Source organism: Gymnodraco acuticeps, unplaced genomic scaffold (assembly GCF_902827175.1).
Source record: "Gymnodraco acuticeps unplaced genomic scaffold, fGymAcu1.1, whole genome shotgun sequence".
Classification (NCBI taxonomy): Eukaryota; Metazoa; Chordata; class Actinopteri; order Perciformes; family Bathydraconidae; genus Gymnodraco; species Gymnodraco acuticeps.
This window is the reverse complement of record NW_022990966.1, coordinates 3,833,874-3,858,489: the sequence shown is the minus strand read 5'-3', so window position 1 is coordinate 3,858,489 and position 24,616 is coordinate 3,833,874. Positions and strand designations below refer to the sequence as shown.

Genomic DNA, 24,616 nt, shown 5'->3' with positions numbered 1-24,616 from the left:
GGTTATCACTCCAGCACCTCCCCTCACAGATGTTTCATTGTGTTTAACCCACATCACCTCCAGAAGGCTCGGCAGTAAATTCTGTCTCCCCCCCGACCCCCACACACTATCTGAAAGGATCTGATGATGAATAACAAAGCCACAGGGCTGCACATCTATCATTTCCCTCACAAATTATAAGCTCAGAATTAGGTTTCTGGTGCCGAGAGCTGCAGCAGACGGGCGGTGAAAGCTGCAGGACCGGGTCGTGAACTCGGGTTAGATCTCCCTCATTCCTTCAGACCCTCTCTCCAGACCTATGAGGAAGGGGTGAGGAGCAAACAGACGGACTCTCGCTCTCAGCCCCCTCTGGAGTCGCACAGAGACGCAGATGCTCCTCCGCTATTCTGGGAAGTGGATTCCAGCAAGGAATTTATACACAAAGGCAGAAACGGTGGTGAGGAAGAAGGAAGAGGAAGAAGGAAGTGGAACAAGTGCCGGCGCTTTCAATAAAAGGATGTCATGATTACAGCTAAAACACAAATGTTGATTAACACTCATGATGGTTATTCTCAAGGAGCTCAGGAGCAAAATCAACATCTTTACAGCAAGCTGCAAAAATCCATAGTTTCATTTTAACTGGGGATTCAATGATGGGTGTAATGTATGGATCGATTTAGCGTCTTTCAGCTCAACTGGCCATATAAAGCAATGGTTTTTTTGGTGTACAAGCCTGGAAATGACCAAAAATCTAAATGCTTCCAGTACGGGACTCCTTATGGGCACAGACATGATACCAGTCTCTGCTGAAAGAAAGCTCTGAACAAAGTCAGATGTAGTCAAAGTGATACTGAACCAAATGTATAGAACCACAAACACTACTACCCTGTCTCAAATGATTGCAAAACCAATGTGCAAAAATGCATGGATTATAAAAAGGAAAGGAATACTGGATCGGAAACTAATGTGAAATAAGACCTATGAGAACTAAACTGCTTAACCCATTCACCTTTTAATAATTGTTAAAGTTCTAGGTGATTTATTGCATTTTTTTTTTCTTCAAATATGAAGCCTACTTCCATGCATTTGTATTTAGTACTTACATTTCTATAACTTTAGATATTGTGTATATCAAACACACAAGTCTAATATCTTAGTGCATTCATGCAAAATAATGTTGCTAATCCTGCAAACATTGCTACATTTGACATCTGATTATTAATCTAATGGCAAAGAAATAACGTTTCCAGTGAGACAGCTAAATTGTTTACATTTAATTTAAAATCATCCCTTTGAGCTGCTTGTGGTGAACCTGAGAAGAGTATAATCCCTCGTCTCCAATGCGGCGCTAAGTGAAACTTTCCGGGTCGAGGGGTCAAAACTCAAAGCGCTCGTCCATTAAAAACACAGTGCGGTCACTCGATACCTCAGAGCAGAGGCTCAACAGGTGGAGGGGGAAAACTTTCAATTAGACGAGAAGCTCCGGTTCGATCTGTGAGCGTCAACAACTTTCTCCTAAAGACGCAAACTACAGAAACCACTGCTGCTGGAAACAAGTCTGCACATCTTCAGCTGACTGTTACCAGAGGAAACAAGTCAAATCAAGCAGAAAATATAAAGCTAATTATTGCCAGATAAAAAGCTCTTTCCTGCCTAATTATATGCAAGTTTGGGAGCTGAAATCAGTGTGCTTTTTTCCCCCTCGCAGAAATATAGGACTGGATGTTCACACAACAAGCTTTCTGTGGCAAATGCTGCCAATACACTTCAAATTCAAATGTAATCATAGCAACAAGTGCTCAGTCTAAATTACTCCGTTGGAAAACAATAATCATGCCTCTCAAAAAAGACTTAAATTGAAGTATTTAATGTGGGTTTGTTTGTGTTCAGTGGTTTAAAACGTTAGTAGAGTTTAAATCTAGAATCTAGTTTCAAAGTTGAATTTTTCCAAATCTCTAATTAAGAACAAAATAGAGGCTTTCTTCCAATTGCAGCTACTCTGGATGGTTAAGGATGAAAAGGCCTCTTGTAAATGTGAGCAAATATATTGTTTAAAAAGAAAACACTGAAGCTAATTGGTCCAGGCGTCTTCCATGGTGACATACTGAACCCAAACCAGTAAGAAGAGTCCAATTCCAACCCAGTACATGGGAGAAAAGCTCAACATGTGTCCTCTTTGAAACCATTTCTTCCACCTTTCAGAAGCAACACTCAGTGCGAATAATGTTTAAAAAGGTATTCAACAATAAATGAGTCTTTTAAAAAATAAAACTGGGCGGCCGGATAGCTCAGTGGTTAGAGCTGGCTTCCCGGACATGTCACCCCTCAATCCCTCCCTTTCAACTCTGCATCTCCAATAAAGAATGAGACAGAGTTTGCAAGAGCTTCACACCCCAACAGATCAAATACACCCTAAAGATATGTTAGCATCTAGCCGGACACAACATTGTATGAGCATAAATGAGGATTGTTCCTATAAAATAAACCTTACAACCACATCTCAACATGAAAAAACAACGTGTTGCATTGCGTCCTATTAATAAGAGAGAATGTGCAATGAACAGTGTGCAGGATCATCTGTGTGTTGCACCTGTTACTCCGAACCCTGCATGTGTGCAGTGGAGAAATGCATCTTATGTGAAACACATTCAGAGCATGTGGTTGGATGAATAAGATCTTGCAGAGCTCATCACATTAGCGCCAGAGAACAGCTGATATTCACCGCCTGTATTGATCCCATATGGTTATTCTACGCGATTCACTTTAACGCCTCATTCATCCAAACAATGCAAAGCAGACCCTGGGTGTGGATGTGTTAAAAAAAAAAAAAGGAGTGATTGGTGGTATTTCCACCCCGCAGCCGCCTAAATGCTGCACATTAATAACCCCACCCACCCAAAATCCACTCCTAATCCACTCCCAGCCTCCTCATGCCGGGGTGTGGACCGCGGGGGAGGGGAGGTGTGTGTGTGTGTGTGGGGGCAGCTCCTGCAGGACAGCTGGGTGCATAAAAATAAAAGCCCCTGACCAGCTGTGACTCTGAGAAATGTTCCCCCCCCCCCCCCACCAGCTCCACCACACCCCTGACTCACCGTGAATCTGCTGCCATTAAATATGCAGACAAATGGAGGGCTTTCTAAATGTACACACGAACAGCAACACACACACACGCACACACACACACAAACACACACACACACACACACACATACGACTCAGGTTTAATTACATGGGTGAAAGTCTGAATGCAAGATGACTGCAGGACTGAGTGGTTGGGCAGAGATGCATGATGGGAGTTGTGGTAGCAGTGTGTATTTAAGTGGCTGCTGTAACAGGGTGGGCATCAGTAGACATTAAAGAGTTCAAAGTATGGAAAAGTTATTTTAAGTTTAGGAGTTCCTTTACTCTAAATGGCTTTATAACCATATATTCACAGATTGGTGGAATGAATCAATGAAAATAAATGGTCATTCAATCAAAAATAGCCCTGTTTAAATTCAGAGTTGCAACGACAGGTGATGAATCTAAGAATTAAAATAAATCTGCAACTACTAAACTATTTATTTCACTAACTTTGAGCCTGTTTTCAAGCACATATTTTATGGTTTATTTGTGTAAATTAGCTTCTTCTGGTCTTACATTTTTTAATCGAATAGGGGTTTTGGACTTTCTATTGGACAAAAAAAGACATGTAAAAGGCACCGCCTTCTAGAAAAAAAGGAGGGTGGTTTTCCCATTTTTTCTTTTATTAATCAAGGAAATAATCTGCAGATTTATCAACAAATAAATGAATATAATGTTACATTTGACTGGATTTTTGAACGTACCTGCAGGAGATCACTGAGGTCCAGCAACATGTCTGAGAGAAACAGGTTAAGGCAAATAAACATTAAGAATCACAGGTAAAAAACTATTATAGATAGTTGAACAATCACATACAGTATCAGATGACATATCAAGTCCATTTATTTGTTCTGTGACCGACCCTGAATCAGACTAATAGTTTAACAGTTGATCTGAAGCCTGCAATCTCACATTAAAACATGGACAACATAACAAGTCTCATCTGACCTTTGCTCACAACATCCTCTCTCTTTCTCTTTCTGTCTGTATAAAATAGTGTTTCTTTATTTTTACTTTCAAAAGTGTATTTTCTGACTCTCCACCTGCACAGTGGACACCGGTGTGACGATGATGAAGTGAGCAGCTGAGACAGTAAATCTAACGAGACACTGAACACAACCTTTGACCAGACCACACTGCTAAATATACTGACGGACACACACACATAAGGACACACACTTGCAGAGAAACATACCGACGTGGACACGGACACACACACACACACAGAGACACATTGGGACAGACAGTGACACACAAACTGAGATACACATGGAGACACACAAGGGTCACTCCTGCACACGCACAAACAGAGAAACACACCAGGGGCCTATACTACGAAGCTGGTTCAACCTAACCTGGATATGTTTGAGTTAGCCGGTTGGCCTAATCCAAAACATACGCGCTCTCGCTAAACTGTACTACGACGCTGGTTATCAAGTGGATCGCTCAAGCCAGCCGTTTCCTATCTAGTTAGGTGCGCGTTCACATGAGAGGGGTGGTATTTGGAGCATTCGACCAATCACAAACATGGAGAAGCGTACTGACAGCGCAGCGTCATACTTCCTGAATGAAAAGTGAACTTTAATAGCCTACTAGTCAAAAATGAAGAAGTTCAACTTTAAACATCCATGACTTAAACATTTTATCCAGGATAAAAGCCACATAGCTGCACCTGCAAGGTGAATACAGCTGGCAAAAGAAAAAGTGTTTGAATGCGTACATTAACAGGTTTATGATATCACTGCCCCGTCTAAAACACGATTTGACTTTAATTACATTTGACTCGAGTGTTTCGTCAACTTAATGTGTTGCTTAAAATAATACTTCTGCATACAGTATGTGACACTGAGTGTTGCACGGCCAGATACGGCTGAGCTGACTCGGATAAGAATATATGATACATTATGAAGTGATATGCCGCGGACTGTACTTAATGTTACTCTGATCCGGTTACTTATGTTGTGGCAGATATTTAAGTAAGCTTTCTTAACGCTAATGTTATAATAGTCAGATTGCTCTGAAAATGGAGGTGATATTCTATTCATGTTCACGTTCACACAGTCGGTGATTTTTGCCGGCCGTCTTTCCTGCGACGGCAGCTTTTCTGTATTTCCTTTCTCCTGTAATATGACTTGATCGCTTTAAACTCCGCACACTGAGCTCTGATTGGTCAGCAGGCAGTGCTTTCACTGAGTTGAGCTCTTAGCCTGCAACCTAACCTGGTCCCGACCAGGTTAGCCGCTAAGCATAAGTTACCATGGAGATCTAGCCTGCTAAAAAGAGAACCAGCTTCGTAGGACCGGAAAGCCGGAGTTTTCCCTGAATTTAGCCGGCTAAGCGAAAATCCTGCTTCGTAGTATAACCCCCTGGACACGGAGACACAAACATACAGTCGCACACATGAAAACAAATGTAGACACACTGAGAGACACACACAAACACAGATAGAGTGAGACACACAAAAGAGACACACACATACAGAGACACACACACAGATCCACTTGCATACGGAAACACACACACTGAGACAAATACATGGAGAAACATGAATACACACATTAGAGACACACACACAGACACAAACAAACAAACAGTAAGTCCACACACATGAAAACCAAAACACACCTGAGACAAACACTCAAACACACACACACACACACACACACACAAACCCCCATCAGCCTCTGGACAGCCCCCCCCCCCCCCCCTCTCCCAATGACCGGCCCCCACTTGGACCCGTCTCCGTGGCGACGCTGCACCTGTCCGGCTGCAGGGCGGATTAGCTGCTCTGAATGAAAAAGGCCTCACAATGGAATTAGCGGCAGCAGCTCAGATGAAATGGAAAAGATAATCCCAGCGCACGCCGTCTGGAGATTACAGGCGACTCCCTGAATCAGGAAAACAAACAGCAGCAGGTCCTTCAACACATCTGGGTCCACTCAGAGAGGGACGCATGTTCATAAACAGGTAAGGAAATACAAAGGAAAGCACCATCGCTACGACTCGCCTATTTCAATATCCAGAGAACTGGATGATTAAAGTGAAGCAGCTGCACTTAGAGCTGAAAAGGTATCTGCGTCAATGTTTGGTTTTCAGTTTATGAACTCACTGCTTTCATTATTGCTTTTATTTATTTCTATTTTTAACTGCACTAAGAGACGCCTGACAAATCTGGTTGTACTCGAGTATATTGACAATAACGATCTTCTGATTCAGACTGCAAAAGAATGCATACTCCTCGTCTTATGGAGATGCTAGACATCACAGCATCTTCTTGACAGCCTGGCAATTATTAGGCCTTTCTCAGTTTTTCATAAATTAATCGAACAACCTATGTTTTCACCACCGTCACAAACTGTTGCAAAATACTAACTGTACCAAAGTAAATACTGCGTCTCATTTATAATAACATCATTTTAACCACGCAAAGTGACGCAATGGCTTTATTAAAACATCAGTTAAATCTTTGTTACGGTTGAAAGACAGTTGTATTTGAGACAACCATGGGAAGGTCTACCTTCCTTCTCTGATTTTTTTTGTATTCATTTTCGCGTCCTTTGAAAGGCTTTTCGTTTATTCCCTGGTGGACATTATAGATTCGACCACCGCACAGGTCACAAGGTTAACTTTATGCTTCCCACTGATAAGGTTCTACAAATCTATTATAACTATAAATCAACATCAAGAGGATCATCCACACTACCACAAATAATCTTGCTTTTGGTCCTCCTAACAGCTGACTGTAGGAGGGGACATGTTCTTTGAACTTGTATATTATATCTTATTTTGCCGTTTTTACTTTGATATCAGTGAAGTCTGACTAAGCCGGTTTTATTTCCTTGTCTGACTTTCCTCTGGTGAAGTTGCTGTGTTCACAGATCTCTGCATAAATGAGTACAATATAAAGGTATTACAGCTGCTGTGGTTTATGGAAATGCAGGCAAATTGTTTTTCTGCATCAACAAATGCAGTTTGAAACATGTACCATCATTCATCGAGCTTGCTCCAGCTCGACAGGAACTGATCGAGTATTACATGACATTTGTTTTGATTAGTTTTAATGGCTGCATGCACGGTTGTGTCAGTTTTGGGGATATTTTACTTTACTTTTGTCTTTCCGCAAAGAGGAAGTGGGGGATAAAGAAGCAGAAATCAGAGGGAGAGGAAGGAAGGAAATGTTGGTATGATGAAGGTGGGAAGAAGGTCGTCAAGACAAAAAAAGTGGAAGGAAGCAAAGATATCAAATCCAGACAGTCCGGTTTTCCGTGCAGTGGATTAAAGTAAAACTCAAGGCTCAGTCGGATGTTTTGATTTTGCACTCTCCTTCTGCCTAAATCTTTGTCCCGATTCTCCCCTGCGACAACATTACAGACTCACCCAGCTGTGGAAAAGGAAGTGAGCGGAGCTATTTTTACCCCGTCCTCACTGCACCAAAACATGCACAAACAGACAGGCCTGCACTGACACACACACACAGTAAACAATGCAGCAGGAGGAAGGCATTACACCCTCCTCGCCCTGCTTTCATTAGCTTCCATCCCGTCCGCACTGATCTTACGTAACACGCCCATCCTCGGAGGCGATATGAGTCAGGAGTAAACTGACAACACACAACGAGCTGCCCTGCTGATTAAAACAGCATGAATCTAAAAGTCCCATTATCCCAACGATGACACATCGCTCCCAACTTCAATAAGCTGCCGTTAGCACATTATGAGACGTTAAGAAAGGCCTCTGTTGGCTCACATCAAAAGTAACCTGCAGACTTTGATGTGTTTTAGTCTTAGGTTTGCAATTTTAACACACAACTTTGTCTCAGCTGACGCCGCAGTTTTGCTCAGCTATTAGAAGAACTCATGCATGCAGGAAACGCAGCTCTTGATCTGTTAAAGCCTTTGATCGGGTTAACTTGGTAGCTGTACTAAAAGCTTACTTTAGTTCATTTTTTTTTTTAGGTAACACAAAGGATACGTGGCGTTCCCTCTGTGCGGCAGACGAGGTAGAGACACGCAGCGATGACGTGGGCCGACTTGCGGCCGCGGGTCAGGTGTTTGGTGAGCGCCATCTTGTAGAAGTTGAGCGCCGTGTCCAGACAGTGTTTGTTCATCTGCAGCTGGTGACCCAGAGTGTTGATGCTGTGTCTCGCTGCAGGGACACACGTATAACAAAAAGCAAGTCAGTTTACAGAAACAATACAACAATTTTAGACATTACACAATACCCCCAAAACTGCAAATTTTAAACTTTGTTTTTTATGTAGATTTAACATATGAGATACGTCTTTATAGACTGTTTCAAAGCAGACATTTTGAGTTGTAAGAGTAATACATCAACAGAGGAATAATCCAGTAAGTAAACATGAGAATAATTTATTATTTCTAGGACAGTCACCTTAAATTACTTCTTTTTTTAAACTAAAAACTAGTGCTTTCAGAGAATATACGTTTTTCCTAGACATTTCTTATGTTATTTATATTTTAACAGCTTTTTATAATTTATGCGTTACAAAAAGCTAATTGAAAGTGTAAGGCTCATCTTCTATAAAAAGGTACAAATGAGGGCTAGCATTTCATCAAAATACTGTTAAAAGCTGGAAATGGACTAAAGTGGAACTTCTTTCTCAAGAGATAGAGATAGTAGAGGAAATATATACAATGGAAAAACTGACATGTCATTTGAGACTCCAATAATCAGAGCTTAATGAAAAAGTAGGAGAAATACCAGCAACAAATAATACAGAAGTCTTGACTGATTTAGTAAAAGGCTTGTCCTCTAGGAGTATGACCACGCTCGGCAACTTTGATTTACAATTTCTTCCGTACAGAACAAGATGTCATAATTGCATGATAATCATCTTATTTGACCTTGTTGGTAATCTTTTTATCCAAGACTAAATCTGTTATTGGTGCAGACACACACACCTACGTCATTACACACGCAGGTAAACATAACCGGGTTGCAAACAAAGCTCTTCATACACATCGGGACACACACGCTGCAGACGAGCACAAAGCCGTTACACACATTTGTTCAAACTCACACAGATGTATAATACATTTGTGGATAGGTTGCTAGATGAAGGAGGAAGGAAGGTCGTAAAGACATGTTCGGTGTTGAAGCAAACATTTTCAAATCCAGACACTCCGGTCTTCCGTAGGGCGGTTAATCATTAAGTTACATTTAAGATTTGAATGGAAAGCATGCCATAAATCAGAGTGTCACACACTATTGTGCGAGTTGAGATGTGCACGCACAAGATTGCATAACTGTGTCATCACACACAAAAGCCCGTGCACTACATCTTTACACACACACCAACACGCTGTTCAGACCAGTTCAGGTGTAGCAGCGAGTGAGTGTGTGTGTGTGTGTGTGTGTGTGTGTGTGTGTGTGTGTGTGTGTGTGTGTGTGTGTGTGTGTGTGTGTGTGTGTGTGTGTGTGTGTGTGTGTGTGTGTGTGTGTGTGTGTGTGTGTGTGTGTGTGTGTGTGTGTGTGTGTGTGTGTGTGTGTGTGTGTGTGTGGTTCATGACCCTCAGATGAGCAAAAGAAAATCCTCGTATATCTAACTTTGCTGTTACTCCCGGAGGCGCAGAGAAGTGGGGCAGGCTGGTGACAATCCTGACCAGCGCTTTTTTCATTAATGGAATATTCTCCGCGACGCAACGAAACTCGCGTCCCTACGGATTCCAGCTTCTGAAATATGTCGCCAGAATCCTGAAGAAATTCCCTCTTTCTGACAACTTCCCGGTGGACCTTACAGCTGACTCGCTGACACCTTGGATAGAAATGCAGCTTCGCTTCATCCGTGAGAGAATACAACCAGCGCTGCAGGCCGCCGGGACAGAGACACAACGGCAGCAAAGGAAAGTTTCCAGGAACAAGCTGGCATATCTCTGGCAACACCGCAAATCAAAGGCAATCGATATCATTTTAAATAACAGCTGTTTTCCGGAAACCACACCCACTGTTAGTGATACAGCCAATGTGTATGTACTATAAAGCCAAATGTCAAACTGTGCCGAGGGCTACTCCCCTGGCCACGCCCCCTTGGTACAATTTCATTGACAGAATAGAGCCAGGCTATTTCCCAGATACCCAGGATTTTACAACAGAGGAGGTGGATGCAGTTCTGGCTTCTCTTCCTAATAACAAGGCTAGTGGATCTGACGGGGTCATCTATGAGACGCTGAGAGCTACCAGGCCCACGTCAACACAGACACTCACACACATCTTCAATGCCTGCCTGATCAATGAGAAGGTGCCTGCTTCATGGAAAGGGGCCCTCATTCACAGGATACCAAAAAAGGAAAATGTCCCAGGTGATCCTTCCACTTGGCGTGACATTTCACTATTGCCTACTGTATACAAAGTCTTTATGAAGTGCCTACTCACCCGCATCTTACCCTGGCTGGTGGACACAGGGATTCTCTCCCCCCCATCAGAAAGCATATATCAACAGACAGGGAATGAACGAACATGTGTTTTGCTTAAAAACCGGAATAGATGATTTCAAACATGGATCATCTAAATTCTACACAGTGTTTTTGGACTTTAGAGACGCGTTTGGTACACTCTCCCATGAGGTGATGCTACAAGCATTAGAGGAAATACACCTGCCTCAGCCTTTGGTGAATATTGTATCCAATGTGTACCAAGGTTCATTTCTCCAGGTTATCTGTGGGCAGCAGCTCACAGAGCCGATTGCACTGAAGGTGGGAATAAAAACTGGCTGTCCCTGGAGTGCCGTGAACTTCATCCTAGCACTCAACCAATGGATGAAGTGGATTTACCAGTGCGCTCCTTTGCATGTCAAATCCCCAAATCCTGTTCAGGGATACGCTGACGACGTGCAGGTGTCATCACGACAAGAGGATGTCATCATTAACATGCTGGCGCGCACTGATGAGTTCCTCCAATGGTCAGGGCTGGAGGTGAAGCAAGCTAAGTGTGCCGTACTCCATGAGCGCCGCAGTGGAGGCAACCGCTGGTATAAGGCCAAGAACGACAAGCCCCCCTCCTTTCTTGTAATGGGCCAACCCATTAAGGTGTATTCCCGTAATGAGACCTACCCATACCTTGGCCACAGGTTTAACATCGCTGGCGAGTGGGGGGAGCAGGTCGAGGAGCTCGCTACAGAGTTTCTCCATCGTCTCCACCTGATTGACTTGTCCCCCCTCCCCGTCCTCATGAAGCTCCAGGCTGTGAGAGAGGTGGCTTTGGCTCAAATTCAACATCTCTTTGCCAATGTACACATCCCTCTCAAGGCACTGAGAGAAATGACAAACAAAACTGTCCAGCTGGTCAGAAAGTGGGTGGGCCTCAACACACACTCCACACGGGGCATCATCTTTCTCCCATGTGGAGAGGGGGGGCTGGGAGTCCCCAATGTCGAGTGGACCTACATAGCCACCAGGCTAGCCCACCTGATCCACATGCTTAACAATGATGATGTCACCGTAAGAGAAATGGCCAGGGCCTCTCTCCTGCTGGATCTACACAGAAGGAAGATCCCCCTAGCCAGCGCAGACCAGAACAACTTCCTCGGCTTCAGGAGGAAATACTCTGGGAAACTGGACTCTCAGGCCAGGGGCTTCGGGGTCTGGTCTGACTGGCCAGATCTCAATGACCTCTGCAATCGGACTGGAGTCCAGCTGAAATGGACAAGACTCAACACACAGACTGAAGTCCCTGTCTCTGATGAACTGATCACTGACCCCAGTGTGGTTGTGAAGGCCGACATCACAACACCTCAGGAAGAGACTGTGGAACTGCACAGAGACTCTGCAAGGAGGGTTCTGCTCAGCATGAAGCAGTCTGAGATCAGGCAGCACTGGTGTGGACTCAGACTACAGGGAAAGCTAGCCTGTTTGGGGTTTGCTAACCACTCAGTCTCACACTCAGTGTTTAAGAACGCCGCTGTTGGTGAGGATGTTCTGACATTTACCATCAAAGTAAGACTGCAGGTATTACCCACTAAGTACAATCTGTCCACCTGGTACCCTCGCATTCACACTCCATTCTGTTTAAACCATCAGGATTCACAACAACACCTAGAATCCATTGCACACATAACAAATGGATGTAATGCTTACAAACGCCTGTACATAGCCCGTCATGACTGTATTGTGGACATTGTGTCTGATGCGGTACGAAACATCTTACCATCTAGCGCAGCAATGTACAAGCACGCTAGAGTGCTACCAGAATGGTTTGGTTTTACCAATGATGTCTTTGCTAACATCCCAAATACACCTGATGTTGTTTTTGTTGACACCAACCACAGGGAGGTGCTAATATTAGAAGTAGGCTGTGCCTTTGACCTGTACATGGACCAGGCTTTCCAGGACAAGTATATCAAATACCAACCACTGCTCGATGTGATAACCAGCTTTGGGTACAAGTGTAGATACAGCATACTTATATTCGGAAGTCTTGGCCATGTATATAAATGCACCATGATTGGTCTGAGAATTGCTGGAATGTCAAAGAGAAAAGCCAAACAAATTGCCAAATATTGCTCTGTTTCAGCTATTATTGGCAGCTTAGCCGTGTGGAGAAGGAGATGCTATGTGTTCCCCTAAGTGTTCTGTGCTGCTTAGCCCCGATATATTTGATTCCCTGTCTTATGTAATATAATTTGTGGAACCAAATAAAGTATTCAAATGTGTGTGTGTGTGTGTGTGTGTGTGTGTGTGTGTGTGTGTGTGTGTGTGTGTGTGTGTGTGTGTGTGTGTGTGTGTGTGTGTGTGTGTGTGTGTGTGTGTGTGTGTGTGTGTGTGTGTGTGTGTGTGTGTGTGTGTGTGTGTGTGTGTGTGTGTGTGTGTGTGTGTGTGTGTGGTTCATGACCCTCAGATGAGCAAAAGAAAATCCTCGTATACAGAATGATGTGTGTGCGTTTGTCTGGGAATGTGAGGGGCTCTGAACTCACCACGTTGTTTCAGTTTAACTTTTAGATCTTAAACCAGCAGATTTCATCATCAGCATGACACACACCCCCACCACATCATACACACACCCTCATCCCGACCACGTCTGGAGCTCAGTTCTCTGCTCTGAGTCTGTGTCTCGTCAGTTGAGACATAAAAGACGATAAAACTGCATTTCAAGCCAAGTTGACACAACTTGCTATTTTGTAATGGAGAGTCTTGTGGTTTTTACACAAAATGACTGAGCGGCACTCGACTGACTGCATGATCGTTCACCGTGAGGAATCCCCGACGAGTATGACTACGTATTATCATGAAACACACATGAAAGCTGACACTGAAAATCACGTGTTTGCATGTGAGCTTGTTGATGTTGTTTTTGGCACACAGGTTCACAAAGAATCCTGTTTCCAATCCACACCCTTTATTATAGGCGGTTTTCCAGAAGGTGAAACAACAACACGCAGAGTTACAGGCGAACTCTCACACACTTTATCCTCATCCTGTGCTCTAAGCCTTTTGTTTTTGTATGGACATTTAAACAAATAATAAAAACATTACCCTTTATGCAACTCTTCATCTCAGAACGACTGAATCTTTAATAGGGCCTTTTGAATAAGAAAACAACAACAACACCTCATAACATTTACATGAACAAAAACTAGGACACCCTGAAGCAGAACGCTACTGAAACATCCACACAGGATCTGATGAAAATCTGGTGAGCTTTTCATACAAACACCAATATAAATAATAAAAGAATACTACAATCTAAATAGTACATATTAAAGTGTACTCACTTCTGTTGCTTTTTCTGTTTACAGCTTGAATACAACAAATTACAGGATTTTTTTCACAAATGTTGCGCTTACTATAATTTATATTCGTGATAACATTTTGATGAGTCGTGCAGCTCTACCTCTGAAACAGCTAGCCTGACTTGCTGAGTGGAATCACTCTTCCCATTTAGACATGTTGGTGGTTCAAAATACCAAGCAAAGCATATCCTGCTTTTACAATTGCAGAAATAAAGCAACATGTGCTAGTGCTAGTAATACATTTGGTGTGAAAGCAGTCTGTACTTCAACTCCAGAGGGTGATATCTGGCTCTTTTGCTGCTAAATACTCATTATTTCCTCCACCTTCTCGTCTTGCTGCTGAGCAGGTAAAGTGTACAGTGGGTTTATCAGAGCTCGTAAATGTGCTACTGAAGCAACACTGAGCTGAAAGAGGCCAAAAAGCTCAGCCAAGATGCAGAGGTAACCAATGTTTTTTTCTGCAAGCTATTGTCTTCAGAGTGATCTATTGTTAGTGTAGGAGCCACATATGAAGCCATTTCTGTGTTTGTTACTATACATGTTTTTGAGTCACTATAGGTGGTGGGCGTGTCATTGAATTTGTGTGGTGACGTTTGTGCTTATATCCGGTTGCTTTTACCTGCGCACTTGGTAATAGATGGGGGAGTGAGCTAGAGAAGGACCATTTTTGTTGAACGCACGCATACATACGTATATGGATATGGAATATTGCACCTTTGATTTGGAAATAAAAGGTCAAACGCATACTGTGTTGGAAAGACCGAGTTTTTGTTGTTTTGTTGTTGTTTTTTCTCTTGTTTAGTCCCTCACGGCACTTTGTTTAAGATTACTGCCGCAATAGTTAGGATTAAAATAACTATACTCACAGAAGATATGTGGCCCCTTATCAATATATTCGTACACCTTCCAGCCAACTCACTTTTTGCTGCAGCTCCAGTTTGTGTGTTTTCTCATATACTGTAAATCTCTCCTTTTAAAGCTACATTTAAATTCCAGTCATAGCGTCCACACACAGCAGAGCACCAGTACATGAGGGACTGGCGATACATTAATGTCCAACATAAACACAGGAAGAGGTGGGGAGGTGCTCCCAGATATGAATCAGTTAGAGGGTGAGGTGGGGGAGGAGGGGGAGACGGCCACTGGGGAAAGTTTAGGGTAGACAGAAAGAACAACAAGAGATGTTCTCTCCTATAGATGCCTGCAGACTCGGACATAAATCTACAAACACACTTGCACACGAAGACAGAAGGCACACTTTTTACACACACTTAAAAGTGATGCACTTTGGGAATTCTTTGAGAAAAATCAATAACGCTCTCATGCCTGAGCAGTAAATATGAAGATACAGCCAGCAGCCGGTTAGCTTAGCTTAGCATAAACACTGGAAACGGCTAGCAAAGGAAACCAATATCCACCTACAAGCACCTCTAAACACTCCCTGTTTTGTCCCAATTCATATTAAAGAAAGGAGATACAACATGATACCAGACCTTTTTCACAGCAGACATTTTGACTTGTAAGAGATCAGAGGGCTCTTACAGCTGTGAATAACGTGGAATCACAGGAACATAAATGACTGTTTCTAGGATGATCCTAGCCTCATGAAACTGTACAACAACAGACAGAGGGCTTTCAAATAATGTATGGCTTATGTAGGTATATTGACAATAACAGGGTTTTGGACGTTTACCAGGGCAGAAGTGATCGCTTGCCAAAACGTTTTTCATACCAAATCCCAGCATTAGTAGTAAGGGATTTTTGCCCATTTCTATCAACTTTTGAACGGTCAAAGTTGGTTAAAACTGTTTACCAAAACTGCGTAACAAATGCTATCAACACGAAAATGTCTTTCAAAAATGTATGAGACATAATAGAGCATGGAGATGGCATTATATCCTTCCATCATAATGTTTTAAGCCCTTTACGCACTCTTTAAATTTGACTAGACGCCTGACCACAACACAATGTTCATAACAGATTTATGACAAGAAGAACTTGACATAGCAGAGTCAAATGTTGCTGTGATGCAAGAAAAATTTCTGACTTCTTTTGACAATGACATTTTGTATTAAATAAATTATTACTCCGAGTCGCAGCTTTCCGATAGTGTTGACCACTACTATGTGACATTTATGGTTGACCTGCTACCTCCCCCTAAAGATCATCTGTCTCCAACTTAAAAAACTGAAAATGATCGTGGTGGTCCTCTAAGGGTTAGATTATGTACTCCATTTCAAGCATATTCCTGGTAAAAATAAGCATTTTTCAAACGTTCAAGTCTGTATGAATCCTTTAAGAAAGCCTCTAATAACCAAAACTCGTTCTTCATTCAAAGAACCACACTAACAATAAAACTGAAGTATTCCCCAATCTTCATCCTCATATTTCTCTCACACCGGGACTAAACTAATCTGCTATCCTCCCTGTCACACACACACACACACACACAGAGACATACACACAGACACACACACTCATTACTGCAGTGACAGCTCTGTGACTCTGCGTTGCTGAACATCAGACGCTGCAGTAACCGGCTGCTCAGACTCTCCGCCGGCAGCCAGCCATCTTGTCTTATTCCTTGTCTCTTTCTACAAGTTGTTGTTGATGTGTTTACAGATAAACGATGTTGAGATAAAGCTCCAGCGACACAGACAAGGCTCTTCAGGGGCCACAGAAGAACGAGGAAGGGGTCAGTTTAGACCCTGAGAGATATACATCAACAAGGCCAAAGTTATCAGCTGACACAAAAAAGATAACAAAAGGGGGAAAGCTGCAACTGTCACTATTTACGGCCTCTTTAACTTTTTCTAGCTTCAGCCTAACAACCGGCGATATATTATATAAGTGTCTGTCTGACAACCGCGCATCAGAGCAGAATCATGAGGGCTAATCTAAACCAAATAATGCTTTATCATCACCTTTTAAAAAGCTGAAATGTAACCCAGAAACACTTGAATGATATAACAGTTCTCTTATGCAGCAAAGAGGAAAAACACTGGTGCTGTGACTTAAAGGTGCGCTCACTGTAGGAGCTCTTTGAACAAGCAGGATAAAAAGATTTAAGGTAAATCGCCTCCGAAAAAGCCTTTAATTACTCGCAGTTGTGTCAGACGAGGTTATAAAATCCAGCATGTTGCAACACTGCTGCTTTCTGAAGAACATTTGCACACAACACTACAAGTGAAGATCATAAAATATATATTAAAGCACATGAACTAAAGCTGAAAAGAACTGATAATGAGAAACCTGTTAGGGATGTTTTCCTGAAACTACTTAGTCTCAGCCTCTTCTGTGAAATGTTTAACCTCTGAAGTCATCCTCCTTTGTAATAAATGTTGAAGTAGATGTTTGAAGTGTATACAAACAAATACAAGTGCATTCAATGTGTATGAATAATGACTTTTGAACCTTAAAATGTGCATAATATGTCCTCTATGCACCTCCAACACTTCAACAAACAATATACTTAAAGCGAGGTGCAACACAGAAATAAGTAAACTAGACGTAAAGTAAAGAAGACATAATGAGATAAAACAGAAAGCAAAATCAAATACTGTATATTTCGATAATCTTGACATATGTGGATATAAAGATATAACTCCCTAACTTGTACTCGTGAAAACAGGAAGATACCAAAGTATCATTGACTAACATGAGCTACATTATGAAGGTTTTAGACTTGACTGATGAAACAGCAGTTTTATGCACAGCTGAACCTCGTGCAGACAGTGATGATAAAGTGACGTGTCGCCCCCTGCAGGTCACTCACCTCTCTGCACCGTCTGAGCTCTGGACTCCCTGCCCATGCCCTGGTAGTGGTTATTCTCTCCAAAACTCGGGTTGATATTTCCTCCTGAAGACAAAAAAAAATACAGACAGATAAGGATCAGAACAACAACAACTATTTTTCTTGGATATTTTTAATGGAAAACAAAAGCAGATTCTTCTTGTCATTTAATCACTTTTACGACTATAAAAAGTTCATTTTTTCTTCCTAATGGGCATTTAATGGCGCATTTCCACTACAGCGCGGAGCTCGCTTTAAGCGTGCCGAGCCGTGCAGGGCCCGTTTTTGGTTGCGTTTCCACTTAGCGTAGTACCGGCTAGCGTGTACTATTTCCAGATTTTCTAGCCCCATAAAATCGAGGTTCTTTCCGGGCCAACAACCAGGCTGAGTCGGGCTGAGTATGCTAAACTAAAGAGAGAATCGCTGGCAAGGGAGCTACAACCAGGGGCGGACTGGCCATCTGTAGAATCTGGAGAACCACAGAACGGCCGGTCGTCAAGGTCCGTTGACGGCCGGCCGGCCCTTTAAAAAAAAAAATTGTTTAACGTCATCATTTAAATTGCACTGACGGCCGACAGAGGGCGACAGAGGGCGCTAATGTAGTTGTGTGGTTCTTATCTGTCAAATAATCACACACGAAGAAGAAAAAAGACCGGCCACACGAAGCGAAGGGATTAGACGCCGCGGCAGACAGGGCGAATGAAAAAACATGGATACAAATCAAAGAAAACAAAAAGAAAAAGGTGGGGCCGAGAAGGCAAGAGAGAAAAAGGTGAAGTCACTCGCAGGTGAAGCATATCAATGTCGCAAATTGACAGACCTTTTTGGCAGCAGCGCTGCTACAAGCACTATCATCAGCAGCTTAGAACAAGTGCAAGATGATGAAGAGAATGATGAGGGCGCGAGTTCAGATATACAGCCAGCCTCCTGCGTTCATGATGAGGGACAGAGAGTTGAGCTGGTGGAAGAACCAGCTCAACTGGCACACGTGCAGGGCAAGAGCAAGAGGTGGGTGAGATTGATCCCTTGAACTCAGTGGCGTTTTCTCCTGGAGGCCAAGGGAAGCCAGGCTTCCCCTGTTTTTTTGTTTTGTAGTTATAATAAATAAATAAAAACACTTTGTTTAGTTTCGGTAATTATTCTGCCGGCCCATCTCTCCCCCATTCTCATTGAGTATTTTACAAAGAGTGAAACAGCGCCCCTCTAGATGTTATGATGAAACAGTATTGCACTCTCTGTTGCGAGAGGAGGCTAGCCAAAATTGGCTTCCCTTGTTGAAAAGAAATTGAGGGATTGACCAATCAGATGAGGCTCACTCATGCCTCACAATCCAATCAAATCGCATCAACTTCAGTTCGTACCGTAACAATTAGCTTTATTTAGCAATTATGGAGGGTGGAGATTTGGAGTATTTCATCAAAAAATAATTGTACTAAACTTCTGCTACAGCAGCAACTAAAAATGAAATCTGATGACAGGCCAATGCCCAAACTGGAGCTGTGTACAGAGAGGAAAAAAGGAGCGAATCGGACGTAAAACTTTAAATAATAAACAGCGGATTTCTAACATTTGACATTTCATGTGGCCGGACTGGGTCAGTTTCCAGGGCTGAATTTTAGTCCCAGTCCGCCCCTGGCTACAACCAGGGGTTAAATTGGGCCGGGGCTGTCCGGGGCTTAGCGCCGGCACATAGGACGATGCTCTGACGTCATCACCCTCGCTCATTTGTCATTTGTTTAAGCCATATTTTAAAACATCTCTCGTTCTTAATATAGACTTTATTTCGGGTCGATATGTGTTGATTTTACTTTAAAATAGCAGATCTCTGTGACAGGATATAGTTTTTCCGCTTAGTAAACGGGTGTCTCTGCTCCTTCGTGCAGAGTCTGCAGCGGTGTGTGTGTGTGTGTGTGTGTGTGTGTGTGTGTGTGTGTGTGTGTGTGTGTCTGCAGCGGTACCGCCAAACCCCCGACCCGTCTTGTAACACGGAGCCCGTTTCCTACACCATCAGGGCCGGTTCTAACCAATTTGCTGCCCTCTGCAAGATTTTAGCTGGTGCCCCCCCTCTTGCCAGAAAATCGTTAAAAGATAAAAGTATCCAAGGAATACACAATAGAATATATAAAAAATAAATGAAAAATCTCTACAAAAGACCAATACACTACAAAAACGTATTGACATAGGTAATATACATCAAAAAGGCTTCAAATGTATTCAGTATTGTATGAACATGTTTGAATTGTGGTGTGTACGTCACATCCTCTGGGGGGGTCCGGGGGTATGCCCCCCCGGGAAGAAATGTTTGAACATTTAAGGTAAAATGCTTCAATCTGGTGCACTTTAAGCACACATTACTAGAGACTAGATCTAGGGGGTACAACTCTAAACACCCATATGAAAAAGATCGGTTTACATTTTAATTACCAAATAAGTATGTGAACATAGCCAATAACATACCACAGCCAATAACAAATAAATGTAACTTATTTTATTTTTGTTGTTCATTCATATTGAAAAGGAATATAACTTTGATACAACAAATGTTAATACCTAGGCCGTCTCCGATACCGAACTCCGGTGCTGATAAGACTCCGGTGAACGGCCGTCCAATATTTTTAGGACTTCAAAACCCCCCAGAATCTACACCAGCCATCTACAGCCATACCCTGGCGCCGCCACTGGCCATGACACAGACAGTCTGTGGTTTGTACTTGTTTAACTTTTGTCTATATCTGAACAGATATGAGGAGCTGTGAGCTCTGAGTGATAAGAGCGAACGGCTGATGTTGTTTTTCTGGGGTTCTCATTGAAGATGACGTCACGGCTCCGCCTACACTGCGTTACTATAGATACTACCCCAGTTCCTAAACTGTAATGGAAATGTGCTATAAAATGAGCCAGTCCTAACGAGGCCTAGCCATACCGAGCGAGGCCGTGTAGTGGAAATGCGCCATAACTGTCCCGAGCAGCCCGTTTATTTGTCAGGGAAAACACATTAAACATTGCAACATGTAACTGTAACACGACACAGATTTGCTGCATGCAGGGTTACTAGTCAAGACCAAGTTACGACCCCTGTGATCCATTTGACAAAAAGGAAGACTATTTAGTATGTATGAATGTAAACAAAAAATCATAATACGGGGAGAAATGTATAAAAATGTCCTAGAAATAACAGGAAAGCTAATTTGCATATTCACAGGGAATAATCAGCTTATCCAAATTGCATGTTTTGCATTACCTCCTACAGTAATTGTGTTCACTATTTGGATTACTGTACAATTTGTTAGTTGTTCTGCTCTATTCTTGTTATGCAGTAAATATAACATGAAATATCCATCAAATATGCCACTAAGCACAATGATAGAGAAGGGGTCCTGTAAATAAAAAGAACGGGAAATCCTGGTTTAGTTGATAAAATGTTTTGAAAGTGTTAAAAGAAAAGTTCCCTTAGGTCAAAATTGTCTTGTTTAATCTGCCATAACCAAAACATGTTTAATTTACATTCAAAGAGAATAAAAAATACTTTGATATTATTACATTTTTGTGATAACCCTAACTAACTGTTTCAGCTTTGAACCCAAGTGATGCATGATGCATGATGCAAAAACGAAACACAACCTGCAGAAATCAGCATGAAGTACTGCATTGTAATCTGACAGCGCGCTCTAGTGGTCACTCAGAGGAACTACAGAACATGTAACGTGCGTCTGGAGCAGGCTCAGCAGGAGGGAGACATCCTGCAGGCTGAAGGTCAAACATAATCTGGAGGTAAATGTCACACACTGATAAGCAGCTGTGGAACAACACACACATTAACATTACCTCACGGAGCGAGTGTGTTAGATACACACACATCTGACAAGTAGGAGGACAAATATGTGCTGATAGTTTAAGAATGATTCATGTTTATATTCCTTAACTTCCTATTAGAAATCTGAATTTACATTAAAACTGTTAGGAAAAAGGAAAACTCAAGGAATTTTTCACTATCTACATAAACAATTATATAATTTACAAATAAAAACAAACAACAACCCAGAGAGAAGAATTCCAGTAAAGATATATTTAGGAAATAATCAATAAATCCATTTTTTTTAAAAAGGTAACACTGGAAGGTCACACGTTTCTTACATGTTTTCTTTGCTGGCCATCATTCTCTCTTCTTATAAATGAAATCACATGAAATGATAAGCCGATAGCTATTTCTTCTGTCCTCTGCATTAAATAAGTTAGCAAAGTGCTACATTTACAAAACAACATAGAAAAAACAGATTCCTTATAATTTTCCTATCCTAAAAACACTAATGCAACACTGTAAATATACCAGTTTAACTATAAAAATCTTGCATTAAATATGTTGGATATCCCCTTCGACACGATTTGGAAAAATAACTAATTGCGATTATTTTTGACTGATATTGCAATTGCACGATATTGGAGGGAATAATCATTTTTTAAACATTATTCACGTTATTATTGAAAAATATATCCAATTATTATGGTCTGTGTTTCTTTAGTGGATCTGTACCAAACACATTTGTATTGTTAAAACTGTTCAACAAGTTTTGCAGGCTGCGATATGTCTGCTGCTCCACAATACTTCATTTCATACTGCACTAGTTTATATTGCAATAAAACTTTGATTAATTGTGCAGCTCTAGTCAGTGACTCTCACCCTCAGAGGAGACAAACTGTCCGACGGCCGACGAGCCTCCGCCCCCCGTCTCCACGAACTCCACCTCGGAGACGATGATGTTGTCCTCCAGCACGGAGCCGCAGGTCATGCAGACGGCATCTCCGCGGGCCTGGTCCACGTCGATGTCCGTGCTGCCGCAGTTCCTGCACACCTTCGAACTCATGGTGGCGCAGTGAGCCGCAAAGCCTGATGGGAAAAGACGAAAGAGAGACATTTTAAAACAAAGAATCCGCAACAAAATTAATAAATCATATCTTTTTTAATATTTGTCTCTAATGGAGTTGTACAATCATTTCCATTGGACAAATGTTTTTCTCTGTTATAACTCTTTATTGAAGCAAGTTTCAACTTCAGCTTCAAAATGCAGAGAGGAAAGACAAGAATCAGAAATGTGTTCAGGTTCGTAGGTCCTCTTGAAATTCAAGTTTTTCTGCATGTTTGACACTTTTTCATCAATAAAACCATTTCAGTTTGACAGAGAATGCAATTAACACAAGTACATGTTCTTATGATGACATACTTCTTGTTTACTTAAGTATTTTATTTTAAAGACCTGCATACAGTACTCCTACAGTACATTTACAGGAAAATAGTGCATGTCGACTACATTTATTGGGCGTTTGTAGTTTCTGCTTTCTTTTCAGATCGCAAAATTATAGTGGAGTTGCATTAATTAACAACAAATAAAGTACTGTACTTTATTATAGTACTTGAGTAAAAGTTCGGATTACTTATCTGATAACATTTATTTTAAATTAAATCCACCTGATACATGCAATAAAATACCATTATATAAGAAAAAGTCAAATACAATAAAAATGTAATTTAGTTAATTATCTGATTACTTAGATAAGCCCTTATGTAAAAAGAAAATAAGTATTTTACTTTAGGTAAGTACTTTTAAACTTATTACTACTTTTATTTAGGCAAAAGTACTTATCACACCACTGATTATTCTAAAATGGGCCATTCTGCATAATGTGTACTTTACTTGTGATACTTGAGTACATGCTGCTGATAATACTTCTGTACTTTTATTTTTTATCATTTTGAACTCACTTGTAGTCTAAAAGAGATAATGCATTAGTTTAACTGGCAATTTACAACTTCAGTAATGTTTTAAATGCATGATTTGAACTTGTAATAAAGTACTTTTAGAATGTTGTATTAGTACTTTTACTCAATTCATACTACTTATTCCTTCACTGATCATTCTATAAACGTGCATTCTGAATAATGAGTACGTGTACCTTTAACACTTTTAAGTTGATGCTGACACTTTCATACCTCTGTAGAATTTAAAATGCATGACTTTCACTTGTAGCAGAGTATCTTTACAGTGTTGTACTTGTATTTAAACTTGAGTACAGTACCATAGTACTCTGTTTATGGCATGAACCAGAGGCAGTGATTCTGCAGAGCTCCAGCCGCTGCTCTGCTCCCATTAGCCGGCTAGCTACGTGGCAACTGGGAGGCTAGCTCAGCGTTTTCTTCTCATCCAGCCGAAATACGAGTCATTTCACGGGGTAAAGTTGACAACCAGTCGTGAATAGAGTCACTTCGCTTTGCTACATCACGTTTAATTGGTATAGTTTGTCATTGAGTGGATAGTTACTATAGGCTATGAACCTCTCGCATGTTGACAGCTGAGGAAGCTAACGAGGCTCTGCTAGCCGGCAACACAGACTTCAATACAAACTTTAACAAACATGTACATGATTTAAAGCGCGTTTAATAAAAGGAGCAGCTTCACAGGGGGTTAAAGAGACACATAATGAGGGTGTAGGTGTGCATACCTTCAGTCCGGGGAACAGTAGATGTTTCCTGCCACGCTTTTGGAAACGTGTCAGCCTCCTCGCCGCAAGTGTTTTTCTACAATGAAACCGATTTTTTAATGACTTCTCATTGACTGTGAAGCTTATCGCATTGTATCTGTGGTGGTTAGAGAGCAAACAGCAACGTGACAGTGCTCAGAGGTTTGCTAAATGCTGTAATATCGCTGCAATCCTCAACACAACACACCCAACATGTGCGCCTGATCCTGTGGAGACACGGGCGATACCAACTCGGGCCAGAGGGGTGGCAGGTTGTCAATATGTTGATTAATTCATATCAAAATAAAGTGGGTAATTTTTTTAAGACGTGAGGGAGAATTGAGAATAAAGTGTTATGTCAGGTGTTGGGAAAATATATAATCAAGAAAAGTGTCTTGATTTAAAGTATAAATACCGGTAACAGCGACCCTTACTTGGGTAATGGTATTTATTAGGTAATGGCA

The 24,616-nt window shown here is 41.7% G+C and overlaps 1 protein-coding gene across 1 annotated transcript in view; it reads right to left on the bottom strand.

The window, feature by feature from the left end:
- brf1a (BRF1 RNA polymerase III transcription initiation factor subunit a) overlaps positions 1 to 24,396 on the bottom strand; it is a 113,692-nt gene extending 89,296 nt beyond the window's left edge. The window contains exons 1-5 of the mRNA XM_034235292.1: positions 24,135 to 24,396; positions 22,318 to 22,524; positions 17,622 to 17,705; positions 8,074 to 8,247; positions 3,807 to 3,838 (exon numbers count right to left, since the gene is read on the bottom strand). Of these exons, the coding sequence (XP_034091183.1) occupies positions 3,807 to 3,838; positions 8,074 to 8,247; positions 17,622 to 17,705; positions 22,318 to 22,501 (474 nt within the window). The 5' untranslated portion in view covers positions 22,502 to 22,524; positions 24,135 to 24,396. The remainder of the gene's footprint in view (positions 1 to 3,806; positions 3,839 to 8,073; positions 8,248 to 17,621; positions 17,706 to 22,317; positions 22,525 to 24,134) is intronic.
- Positions 24,397 to 24,616: the final 220 nt, after the last annotated feature.